Source organism: Dipteris shenzhenensis, chromosome 24, assembly GCF_047967505.1.
Source record: "Dipteris shenzhenensis isolate YYH24624 ecotype China chromosome 24, Dip_SZ_1.0, whole genome shotgun sequence".
Classification (NCBI taxonomy): domain Eukaryota; kingdom Viridiplantae; phylum Streptophyta; class Polypodiopsida; order Gleicheniales; family Dipteridaceae; genus Dipteris; species Dipteris shenzhenensis.
Genome location: NC_141619.1, coordinates 15,480,459 through 15,493,521, shown reverse-complemented (window position 1 = coordinate 15,493,521; position 13,063 = coordinate 15,480,459). Strand labels below are relative to the sequence as shown.

The window sequence follows — 13,063 nt, the reverse complement described above, 5'->3', positions numbered from 1 at the left end:
GTCTGAGTAGTCGGGTCTGTTGTTTGGAGTAGTTTTGAGAACCTTTCGTAAAACCGTCATAACTTTCTATTCCAAGCTCCGTTTTGAATGAAACTGATATCAAAATCTTCGTCTTTTTGAGATCTATGTTTCATCCCAACCGTCCCATTCAGCCAAATCAGCCCTATCAATTCACGCCTTTCACATCAGTTCACATTGTGTTGAGTCAAAAGATGTTCTTCCAACAATGGCTCGCCCTTACTTTTGGGGCTGACCGAATAGCTCAAATCAATGCTTCCCCTCAACCTTTCTTATTTCCAATGCTAGAGTACAACCTCACCTTTGACGTCTATATCTTTGTTTTGATTTAAGAAGATAGAAAGTGAGTGTCTCTTTAAGCTTCACCTAATGCCCAAATCTCTTCTCTCTTCTTCAATTTGTGGGTTGAGACGTGACCGAAACCAAACCCCCAGTTTTGTGTCATAGTACTATGGGGGGCGCGGGATAAGGTTCACAAAGTAGAATTACTATAGTCCTTCTTCCATTCGTGAGAGATGATGTTCTGGCCTTCTAGTCAATTTGGTGATTCACGGCGTAGCACCAGGTCCTTCCCAATATCATTTTCTCTTCAGTTGCTTATGTGGGGAGAACATAAAAGCGAATCTCTGCTGCCTGACAAAAAACCATTAGTCTCAAGTCCACATATCCTAATGTACTTAAGAGTGGACCATTGATAGTCATACTGAAGCCACAGTGAGGTTTAGGGGTACCTATATCTTCTCCCATGCTTTGTGGGAGATGAATTTGTGGCTTGCTACCAAATCCACAAGTGCTTGAATGCGTAAGCTCAAACCCTACAATCGGACATTCAATCTAGTTGGTGCTACCATTAGCTCATTAGTTAGGCCTGGATGTTCAAGTGTTGCCTTAAGCAAGGCTAATTGCTTACGTTGTTTGATTTTGGCATTACGTGCCTTGGATTCTTCGATGGCCTGGCCTTTCATCCTAGCTACCTCAGCCTTGAGCTCCGTCTCCCTATGGATGGCGTGAAGGGTCATCTGGGTGAGGGGGCCATAGTATCTTTTCAATCTACTTAGGAATTCTCTTGTCAGGATCGCTATAGTTTCATTGAGGAAATGAGTTCCTGGATCTCACTAACCAGCTCTAATGGACACCCAAACAATGCTATGACTTGCTCATATAAGAACTTAGTGGTGGATCTTGCATCAGATTTTGTGGTGGCTCTCCGTTATACCCTTTTTAATGAACTAATCTGTTCGCCAAAATAATGTATCTGGCCCCTATTCCTTTAGCTGTTGGACTTACCGGTCCAGTAAAAGTTATGACCCATTTCTCAAAGGGTTGATCGGTCAATATTCCTGTTAGGGGCATCATGTCCAACTTGTGTGGGATTTTCACCTGTTGGTTGGGGTCACACCGTTTGACAAATTCAGTTGTATCTCCGAAGAGAGTCAACCACCAAAGGCCAGCTTGTAGCACCTTACATGCCATGACATCAGCGGCGGTGAAATCCCCGCCTGCAATCTCAGAGTGGGATTCTTTGAGCACATCAATATATTAGTGCTTGCACATGCACCTACGCATGATGCCATCCTTGCCCATGGTGTATAGTTGGCCTGCCATTAACTGATATGGCATTGCATCCTTGATGAGTTTGTGGGCTCTATATTTCTTGAGGGCCTTGTCCAGAGGCAATCTATTGGCTAGATAGTGGCCAATTTCGGTGGCCCACTTAAGGATTATGTCAATAAGGAATAGGGAAGCATTTGGAAGATCATCTTTGACCCTCATTGGAGCTTCTCCATTTGGGATCCTCAAGAGGTGGTCAACTAGGACCTCTAGCTTACTTTCAAAAATCACTTTAACACACTCTAAAATTTGTTCTTGTCAAGACATCCCCAAAGGTTCCATAATAGAATAGAGATGCTAGCAATCTTCCCCACTTCCCAATCAACCTTGCAACTGGTACTGTGAGAAAACTTTGTATGCATCCATGAGAAAGTGAAACCTGCATCGTTCCTAGAATCAATATTATTCCTTACAATATCCTTAACTTTTTTTGATGTTCCTTGGAATCATCTTTAGACCCCACATCATACGGTAGACCCTTTCAACCTTTTAACTTATTTCTTATTTTCTTGTTGGTTAGCCTCCTAGGCACTTGATGGAAATGGATGTCCATCATAGATTTCAACCACCGGATTCCCCTTCTTCCCCACCTTTGTCCAAGGGGTCTATCAAGATCACGACCCTCTATATGTGTATTTGTCTACATTTCAATAATAATTACAACATTAAAACACTATTACATCTATGTTCTTTGTAATTTTATGTCATGGTTTTAAGGGTTCTCTAAAATATTCCATGCTTAAACACTAATCATCATGTCTCCTAACAATGAATGATATTCATATCTAGATCTTCAAATTAAGTACTTGGTCTTTGCCTTTATTGGCAAAGAGTTTAGGAGATTGTCATACACAACATAATATAGAACATCAGATTTCTTAATACAAGGCTTCCTCTACCTAAATAATCGTCCCTTGTTTTGTCTAGATGGTAGCATATTATATTCCCTTTCCAAGTGCCAATTCTCCTTGTTACCAAATCTCCAAATACACCCCTTACCAACATCACAATGAGGCCTTCTCTCTCCCTTCTCTATAGTTCTCAAGATTGCTTCTTGAAATTAGATTCTAATAGCCTTGGAAATTGTGTATGACTTGAACATCCACCACGTATATAAAGACAATGTTCTTTATTTGAACCTGACAAGAAGAGATATATATGGTGCAACTTCAAGGACTTATATACCAAGGAGATGAGCAAAAAGTTTGAAGGCTTCTTAATTACATGCATGGCCTAATAGCATGTATGGCCTAATAGCATGTATGGCTTGAAGCAATCATCCAGGTTTATTATGGCATTTTAATGAATATTTGATGCATTAAGGGATACAAATTGATGAAGATGTGCACATTGAAAAAGAAGGAAATCATTTGCCTTGGGTTTAATTGGTCATGAATGACTGCATATTTCATCCATTATTGCCTTGGCATACAATTACTTTGAGACTAAGTACTCATACTATTCAACTAGCTTAGGAGCATTACATTCTCACCTTACTACAAAAGTTCTCCATATGTGATAGCTTGCTAAAGAACAAAGAGTCCTTTCCTAGCTAATCAATGACTTATACATACTAGATCTAACAACATTGTACATTCATATGTTAGACTCCACCTTTAAAAGTAGTTCTACAAAGGATTTTGATGCCTTGGGGGATGCACTACTAAGAATTACTATATATCATGTGCATCCAAGGGGTATTTTAAAAACCGGCCCTCAAATAAAAATTTTGCACCAATAAAACAACCCCTCTTTACTTATGAACTAATAGATTTTTTTATTAAGTTGAATTTAAAAACCTCTCTTGTTATTACTATCCAGCTAAATTTTTCCCAAAGTTAAATTAAAATACCCTTCCTTTTGAATGCAGGTGGTACACTCAACTTTATGAGGTGAATCCCCAAGCATGATGCTTAGTGACATGGACTAAACCGAAAATCTTGGGCTTGCCTAATCTGATGTCTTTGTCTTTGTCTTTATCAAGTTATTTTGGATTTGGAATATCCTCTTCAATAATTTCTCTCTAGAACTCTACACTCCAGGTACAAAGTATGGAAATTGACTTGAAGTACCATTTCTTATGCAACATGGAAAATTGGTAGTTTAGCAGGTACCAACGAGATAGAACCCTCGATATATGCTCATGTAATCCTTGTCAAGTGCTCAACATTTTCGTTGCTTGGTTTTTAACAACATTCTTATTCAAGAATGTATAGGGGGAATCTTAGAGTATTTACAGTAAGGTCACAATAATACTCTAACAAGCATAGCCTAATATCAAATATTTTTATGGCTATATTAACGATTGAGTGAGTCACTCTAGAGAGGCAATCTCTCTTTGGAGATTATTTTCTATTCTCTTAGAATTAAAGAAGAGACCTAGGGAAAAGAAGAGAATCAATAAAAGAAGAGAGCTAAGGAAAAGAAGAGAATCCATGCTTCAAGGCTGCATCCCAAGAAGCTTGCATGGAAGTGATGGAGATGTCTTGGCCTATGTCGTTATGGTGCCAGTCTTCAAGTGCATGCACAATAGCTGCAGCGTACGCAGCCCTTACCACATATCTTGGCAACACATCCTGCAACACAACCATGTCTCCCAATTAATTCATTGCAACATTATGTCGAAATGTTATTGCTCGACTCAATTTCCTTTAAATGGTTCCATGTATTTTTCCTTTCGGTTCTTACCTCACACGCATGCACGTTCTGTATGCTTTTCGGTAGCCTAAGCCCCGGTACATGCCCATACGTGCAATCTCGCCTCCATCTCTTCATTGGAAGTATCGAGCATTGATGGAAATGCGTCCCCCGTGGTGCCCAGCCTTGCTCCTTAGCACTTAGTTGCTTGCCCGCAATCCAGACCTGCAGTTAAAACGCTTAGTCGCAGTATACAACGTCCACTGCTTACCGATAGAAGAAATGTACCTATCACTAAGGCCTGTTTGAGTCTTCGTTGCACCTTGCAGCATTTCCCAGCTTCATACTTGCTCACGTGCATAATGTTTCCTTGAAATCTATCAGGCAACTTTGCTTTCATGCACTCGAACTGATCCTTTGACGGCAACAATGCCTGCATCAAGATCAATGGTTCAATGTGGTATACTCCCAAGTTCATACAAACGACCATTGGGAGCACATCATTAAGAACTCGATTGTCTGGCTCGAGAATTCGTACCAATACTTTTGTTCCGTGCATGCACAAGTAAGTTGCGACGGCACAAGCAACCCTATAATCAGCTCCTATGAAAAACACTTCTGGTGTCTTTTTAGGTACACGGTTCACAACAATTGCTGCGGCTAGAGTTTCCCCCGTAATGATTGGGGTTGCCACGCTTCTGCCATCAGAGAATGTTTTGCATACATCCAACGGGATGTCCTGAACAAATACAGGTATACCTCACATCCAGCATCAATTGGAAACCAAGTTTATGTTCTTGTGAGTGCATTTGAACATTGACACACTTCAAGTATACCTTGTTCATCAAACCAAGTGCTACGACTTTCGCACCCGCTTTCTCGGCTTTGAGGATGCAATCCTCAATCCACCCTCTTATATTTCGTTTCTCAGAACTGATTGCATACTGCAAGAGGTGGTTTGACCAGAACTTAGAGACACATTGTAATCAAGGCACAAAAGAAACGAAGAAATTCTTGAAGAATGCACGAGAATTATATCACACACTGTCACAAGTGCAGGCCGTAACAATTCGTGCCAACTTTCATACGAGAATTATATGACATAGTGTCACAAGTGCTGGCTGTAACAATTCGTGCCATCATAGTACCTGAAAGTTGTATCGAGGAATAACCCAAGTTCGGGCTTCGAAGCTACTGCCAATTTGGTGTCTATCACTAGTGAAGGGTCTCGCAAACATCCAGGTTAGAAGCATTATAGGGAGCGCGACAGGCCATAAAATCCATATGTACCACTTTTTCTTGTAAGATTGAGCAGCGAATGTCTGGATACCAAATTGCAAGTGGAACGAGGATAGCAGTTCTGTTAAATGAGTTAAGTACACACAATCTATATGGTTCTCACGGCCTGTCATATCACACAAACCGAATGAGAAAACGATTCAATTTTTAATCAATCTGCAATTGAAATTTTGACATCTTCGGCCTACTTTTACTCTATATGAGCGACACCAACTTGGGAAGTGCACACCTTCTCGAACAAATTGGTAGAGACTATCTGAATTGCGGTCTGCCGTCCCGTAAAGATAGTCATATAAAGGCATGAATAGACAGAAATTGACGTGCACGCGGCTATGGTGCAGCGAGTGGAACCTGCAAGTATATCACTGCGTGATTGGTTCAGGCAATGAATTTTGTAGGATGCTCTTTGGATGAAGCTGGTGGTAACGCATACTTACGTAAGTGTAGATCAATTAGGTACTTCCAAAGGTGGCAAAAACTTGAAAACCCAAGTAGGAATAAACTCGAAAACTTACGTAGGGCTGTAGATTATGTACTTCAAAGGTGGGAAATTTTTGAAAACCCAAGGAGGAATAAACTCGAAGTTGCAGTGCCCCCAAGCGTTCATAAAGTCGATAAACAAAATGTAGACGTGGAACAAGCCAACGGAGCCGCATCCCACGAGATATGGAGTGACTCCCGCTAGGGAAAATATCATAAGGTACAATACAACCTCCGGGAAAGGATGATTACTAGCTGCAAACGACATATACTTTAAGAACACGAAATTGCTGCGTCGTTGGCGGACTAGGCCGGTCATTGGTTGACAAAGCATTCTAGTAGATTAATTTATAGTGAGATCAAAGGGGATGCAAGAATGTGTGAACTCACACGTTATGGGCTCAGTCACGAATGAAGAATGGTGGTGGGAGTGATAACGATTGAAAAGATGATGATGATGTAGAGCTCGATGAGCCCAGTAATACACCCACTCTACCGGGCCAACGTGAAGAAGGAATGCCAGAGCGATTCCTTTCGCATTCCAAAGGGGAATGTTGGCGAACACGGAAGGAAATAGTGCATGATTGCCCCACATGAAGAGCGCAGTGAGGATGACCATGTTTTCCCTGCACACCACGAAACTTTGCTTATCAATGTTAATTTGTCTTGCCAGCTAGCAAGAGATCCGCAACTGCACATCAAATTTAGTCGAGAAGCGAGCCAACATATACCATTTAGCTTCGTGATCAACTTGCTCGAACGTGATTCCTTTGGTCTGGATTTGATATCGACGTGATATGTAAGGTAAGCGAGATGCGGTGCACCATAGCTGAAACAGAAGATACCGGAGCCCAGAGAGGAGGAGTATGTGACAGTATAAATTGTGGGAGATGGGCTCTCCATGGACGCAGCTTGCTCGAACTGCTTCAACTGCCAGCGGAAGATAGAGCATGTACTGTACACAACAGCCAACATCGTCCATAAGTGGGGAATCCAAGAACCACAAACACCCACTAGATCAATAGATTAGCGAACACCGAATATTTAACGAGGGAAACTCAATTCGAAAGCTCCATTTGGTTTCTGAACACTCTCAAAGACGTATCTGAAACGCTAGACGGACAGCACAAGATGGAACAGTTTAGAACATTACTACATACCTTGGCGTTTCCTAGGCTTTCCCATGGCCAACTGGACAGGACGCCTGGAGTAGTTGCCATCTTTAGCACAAGCAAGGCAGGAATCCAAACAATGCTGGGTGGCGACTCAGTCTGCCTACGACGTATTTATTGAACAACGCTATGACGCCTTGCACGACATGCATGAAATATGGCAAGCGCACGTCCCGACATGAAGATTCCAAGAGCCCTTTACTTCGGCCTTTTGGAAAGCTTCCGATGGTTTGTCCTTTCCTTTCTCTTTACTTTCTGAAGTGGGTTGCTAGTGTACACCCATGGTACTATATTCATTTGTGCACATATTACTTTTCTAGCTCATTTAAATCCCAAAGGTTAGGTGTAGGGGTTCATTGGGTTGTGCCCCCATTTCTTCCCCTCCACACCGTGCCAAAGATGTTAGGTGGGAGGTTGGTTGGGTTCCATGACGTGGGAGGGGAAGAAATGGGGATTCAAATGAACAATTGCATTACACTCCACAATTTTACTTTTGGTATGTTTGTTGTTTGTGTGCATTATTCTACCAAAAGACTGCACATCTCAATTGCTTTCCCTCCATTGCCAAAGGTTAGGTGACAAGCTTTAGTGGGGTGTCCTCTCCCCCCATTCACTATAGCTAGAGGTTAGGTAGAGGCTGCACTTGGTGTGTAGATTAAGAGGGAAAGAACTGGTACAACTTATACACGTATGACCTTGATACTTGTGAGGCCCTAGCTCATGTCCTCTATTCTTCTTCTATGTCTTGTTGTTTACACATTTTAGTAATTTTGTCATCGAAATATTGATATCGTCCATTTTTCAAAGGCAAATATGTAGGAGAAGATGATTCATTTTGGGAAAAGTCTATATGAGATAGTTGTAGACATTTCAACAGGCTACACTTTTGATGCTTTGCAATTTAAAGTATTCAACTATTTGGACGGTGAAATAATGGTCAGAAGACTAGGAAACAACATTGTGTGGTTTGGGTTTTTTGCTTGGATTTTTGTGCAAATTTCTAAAATAGAGATTTCAAGCCTAAGGTGCAGGGTTTTAGACTAACTAGTCCAGCTGAGTTTTGCTATCCTAAGGTTATTTTAACCTTACCTATGTTTAGGTTAAGTGGCCTCGAGCCTAAGGTTATTTTACTTAGGTAGGTTAAGTTAGGCTAAATTAGACTAAACTAGCTATGGCTAATAAATAGGTTAGGTTAGGTGAGGGTTAGTTAAGTTTTTAAGGTTAGTCAAAGGATAGGTTTTCTTTTTGTACTGAGGGGCGGTGGCATTGTGGTGGAACTAGATAGGCAACGGTAATTTTTAAAGGTCGATGATGGTGGCAGAGCTAGGTGCCATAGGTGAGGGTCGAGGGGGAGGGTATGCAGCATCAAAAGCATTTGGGGTACAGGGGCATTGTGATGAAACTAGATAGGCGACAGTAGTTTTTAAAGGTCAATGATGGTGGTAGAGCTAGGTGCCATAGGCGAGGGTCGAGGGGTGAGGGTATGCAGCATCAAAAGCATTTGGTGTATAGGGGCATGCCACTAAGAGGGCAAATAGAGTGCCACTGGGATTTGAATGGGGGTGTTTGGGCAAGAGGCATTTTTGTGGGCTAGGGAGGTATTTGATCAAGTGAGCGATGGCAATCGAGCAAGATCAAAACTAGCGAGCGAGAAAGCGAGCAAAGCAGAAATGGTTGGGCTACCAACACATAATCTCACTATATGTATGTACTCACCATTAATAAAGATTTATAGTGCTTCATCAACATTGAACATGATTATAACATGCTGATAACATAATATTGCAAGTGTACATTGGTGATAGTGTTCTATATTGTCATTAGATAAAGTTGAATAGAAATGGTTTGGCTATCAACAGCTACTATATAGTTGAAGTGCATCATTTGATAAAAACATAACCTCACTATATGTAGGTACTCATTGTTAATAAAGATTTATCTTATCACCACAATTTTGAAGATGATTATACCATAATCTTGCAAGTCTACATTAGTGATAGTATTATTTATTCACATGAGATGAACTTGCATAGAAATGGTTTGGCTACCAACCTTGGGGCACCAACTCCCTTTAGTAAGAAAACCTATCAAAATCTTGAGTATGGAATGAATTTAACAATATGCCATGAGTAGAAATTATTCAAATTAACATGATTGTGTTCTACCTAAAAGAGCTTCAAATATGTCCTTACACCTTGAAATTTGGGTAACACATGAAAAAGTTACATTAATTTGAAAGGAGATGGGTTTTCATATTTTAGTGTATTTTTTGTTTTACCCGAGTTTTACCCCCCTCATCCAAAAGACCCCCCCCCTTGGGCCTCATATATTATGAAAAATATGTACAAATCTTAAAATCTTGCATATTTTTCAAGGTATACATCTTATATTTTGTGGGAGGAAGGACATGAAATTTTCATATTTTTCCCTTGTATATTTAAAATTTATAAAGGAAATCCATGCATATTATATATGGACTTTGTCCCTCCATACCCTAGATTTTGGACGAGGGTAACTAGTAATATATTACATATTGAGTTGGCACCTCAGACTACCAACAACTAGTATATAGATGAAGTGCACCCTATTCAATAAAAACTTCAACATTAAACATGACCATAATATAATATTAAAAGTCTACCTTGGTGAAAGTGTTATATATATTTCAATCAGATGAACTTGCATAGAAAAGATTTGGTTATTTTTTGCCAATATAGATAGAGTTCTAATGTTCTGCCAAACCCCACTATTAACGGGGAGGGGAAGAGGGGAAATGAAAAGGGGGGTGGGAATAGGAGAATAGGGAAGGGGGTGGGGAGGTAAGGGGGGAAAGGGGGGCAATGGGAAGGGAACAAAAAGGGGGCAAAAAAGGAAAGGAAGGGGAAATCAAGAAGGGAAAAGGAATGGAGGAGGGGAAAATGAGGAACGAGAAGATGAGACAAAAAACGGGGGGAAGATGAAAAATGGGGAGAGGAAAAGGAAAATGGAGGGGACTAAGGGTCTCATGTCAGCCGTAACAAGAAATTCCCATGGATTGGTTATGGCATGGCAGGGAACTAGAGGGCTCGATAGTACTTACATTTGAGCAGGTCCGAGCGAACTTGGGTCTAGGGTCACACCTAGGCCTAGGCATTATCAAGGAGGTCCATAATGAAGCCCAAGAAAGGGCTTTAAAGGAAAGATGCCTTATGGCATACATGGCACCAAAATAGATTGCCAAGTTGAAAGTGTTGGGCTAGGAGAGAGGATTCTAGAGGGAGCTCAAGAAAGGAGCTGTGAAGAGAGGTACCTTATGAGAGAAGGAGCAACTCAGATTTTTGGAATCCTCCAAGGCAAGGAGGTGATCTGAATGGGAGCTCTCATAGTTGGTCACATAATAAATGGGGGAAAGGGAAGAGGGAGGCAATGGAACGTGAGGGGGGAGCATGATGGAAAATGGGGGGAAGATGCAAAATGGGCGGAGGAAAAGGGAAATGGAGGGGAGGAGGGGGGAAAGGAGAAGGGGTAGATGATGGAAAGTTAGGGGGGAGACGATGGGAAATAGGGGGATGGACCAAACATGGGGGGAAGGTAGAAAATGGGGAAGGAAAAGAAAAATGGAGGGGAGGAAGGGGGAGGCGACAAAAAAAATTGAGTGGAAGATGACAAAAAATTTGCAAATGGATGAAAAATGGAGGGAAGAAAGAAAATAAAAGGGGAAATGAAGGGGGGGAAGGGAACAAGAAGAAGTGAAAGGTGATACAAAGTGGGTGGGAAGACGAGGAAAAATGGAAAGATGATATGGAAAATGTGGGAAAGAAGGAAAAGGGGGAGGAAACTGGACAATGGAGGAGAGAGAAGGGCCAGGAGAAGAGGGAGGGTGATAGAAAGATGGGGGGAACAAAAAATGAGGGGAGGGACAAAATTGTAAGAGAGGAAAGGAGAAAGAAGATACCTTGAGTGCTTAGTGGAGGTCAAGGTGGTGTAGGGATCTAAGTGGAGAAGAGGTGGACAAAAAGATGGTGGTGGAGTAGAAATGGTGGACAAAAAAGTCAACCGTTGAAGTATATAATCATCTCAAGTATGACCACTACACACATGACTAATCAAAAATATCAAAAATAACTAGACATTCCAACGTCCATTCAAATCATATGCATACATCAACATAGTCAATTCTTCTAAATAATAGATTCAAATCATTAGGGGAGTGGGGGACAATGATAAATATGCTAATATATGTACCATTAGGGGAGTGGGGGACTTCATTAATCATAAATATGCTAATATATGCACGACATTTCCATGTTTCCTACCAATATGGTATTCCTTCTTCAAATTCCAAATAACCCTTTCAATATTCTCTAACCTTATATTCTAAGAATTCATGCAAGAAGAATGTGAACTTCTAAGCACTTTTCATCCTTGGACCATCCCCATCTGAGTTGAGGGTAGACAATTTTGATTTATTGAATACGATGCTATAAAATTACCTAGTACATGATAAATGTGTTTTAAACCTTTTTGATAAAATCATTTTTTAGTAACTAGTTTATTTTATCCCTAATACAAGTGCAGCACGCACATGATTGATGCTTGAAAACCTATGTTTTCAATGCATAGCCGTGTATAGAAATGCATCATACTTAGACCCTTGGAATTCTTTTTTTCTTCTTTTTCTAAAACCAAGGTCTAAGAGCCCAAATAAAAAGAGCATGAAATTTTGAGTATTTTTCCTTCTTGAAATACCTCAGTCTAAGCTATGGATCAAAAGTTATGATCTCATGAAGTTTGAAGATAGTTGAGTTTATGTATGTGTGAAAACCATGTAACCATAAGGTTCATGGATTACTTGGGTAGTTAGAGCTATGAGGTTATAAAACAAGGTAGTCTCAAGTTCAATTCTTGCATAAGTTTCTAAAGGCAAGGTATCCGTTTTACCACATGGTACTCTACCACATCGCTCATGACTGTGCCACATGTCTCTCACAATTGTTACGACATGTGTACTACCACATCATTGTTGATTGCATTCAACTATCATCTACATAGCTGGATGCTCAAGTGACTCTAACTAGATAGACATTCTACCAAACCTACTGTGACTAGATTGAGTTTGTATAGTTTGGGGTTCTAATGCCTAAACTTTGACTCTACATCACCTGAGTTTGGGAGTGTTACGGGATACATTTTCGATGAAGTAGATAATAGACTATTTACTAGAATGCAAACTCACTAGATCCAAGCATCTAAATCGATTGACTTGTAGCCTTGTTGGTCTAACCTACTAATAAAGCGAATACTAAAGCATAATATTATTATTGTCAATCTCTTGTCTATAGCAACTGCTAACTACTTAGCATAATAGTAATGATAAATGTCCACTATGGGGTGGTCACAGATTGGACCCCTATCGATGCGTGAATATGTCTGCACATAAAAGCCAACTCTCTATACGTAAAATTGTTTAGCTGGTTTTATGATTCTTTTTGCAATGTTTTTTGTATATCCTCCTTGACTTTAAAATTTTGTGATGCCATTCCATGTAGATGCTTTGCCTAAATGTCCTTAAGCTCCATTTCACTTCAACCCACTACACCAATGTATAACATAACCCTCAATACCTGCTAATAATTATTTTTTTGGGGAATACTTTTATTGGTCTCGAAGGATCTTGTAGCCCTCGAGATTTATACATGGTGGACATCATTGCAAACAATGATTGAGTTGTATTTCATGCTATGTGTGCAAAATGCTACAGTAAGGATGGGATGCTTGGTGAGTGGGACCAGGAACCTTTCAAGTTAAGAAGTGGGATGTGTGATGGGAAGGACCATGTTAGTATTGTGGATGGGATGGGACCATGG

General features: G+C 40.5%; 1 protein-coding gene across 1 annotated transcript; it reads right to left on the bottom strand.

The window, feature by feature from the left end:
• Window positions 1–4,043: 4,043 nt before the first annotated feature.
• Window positions 4,044–7,265, bottom strand: LOC147886270 (very-long-chain aldehyde decarbonylase GL1-5-like). The gene is made up of 11 exons (XM_087395076.1): window positions 7,206–7,265; window positions 6,777–7,000; window positions 6,436–6,671; window positions 6,081–6,300; window positions 5,795–5,916; window positions 5,415–5,671; window positions 5,103–5,210; window positions 4,805–5,005; window positions 4,589–4,699; window positions 4,318–4,491; window positions 4,044–4,205 (listed from the first exon to the last, which is right to left on the bottom strand). Exons 1-11 carry the CDS (start codon window positions 7,263–7,265, stop codon window positions 4,044–4,046), a joined length of 1,875 nt encoding a protein of 624 aa, XP_087251202.1.
• Between the last annotated feature and the right edge of the window lie 5,798 nt (window positions 7,266–13,063).

Coding starts and splice junctions, on each gene's coding strand:
- LOC147886270 (XM_087395076.1), bottom strand. CDS start 7,265: ATGGCAACTACTCCAGGCGTCCTGTCCAGTTGGCCATGGGAAAGCCTA. Junction 5,211..5,414: donor TTCCTCGATACAACTTTCAG/GTACTATGATGG, acceptor CACCTCTTGCAG/TATGCAATCAGTTCTGAGAA. Junction 5,006..5,102: donor CACTTGGTTTGATGAACAAG/GTATACTTGAAG, acceptor GTATTTGTTCAG/GACATCCCGTTGGATGTATG.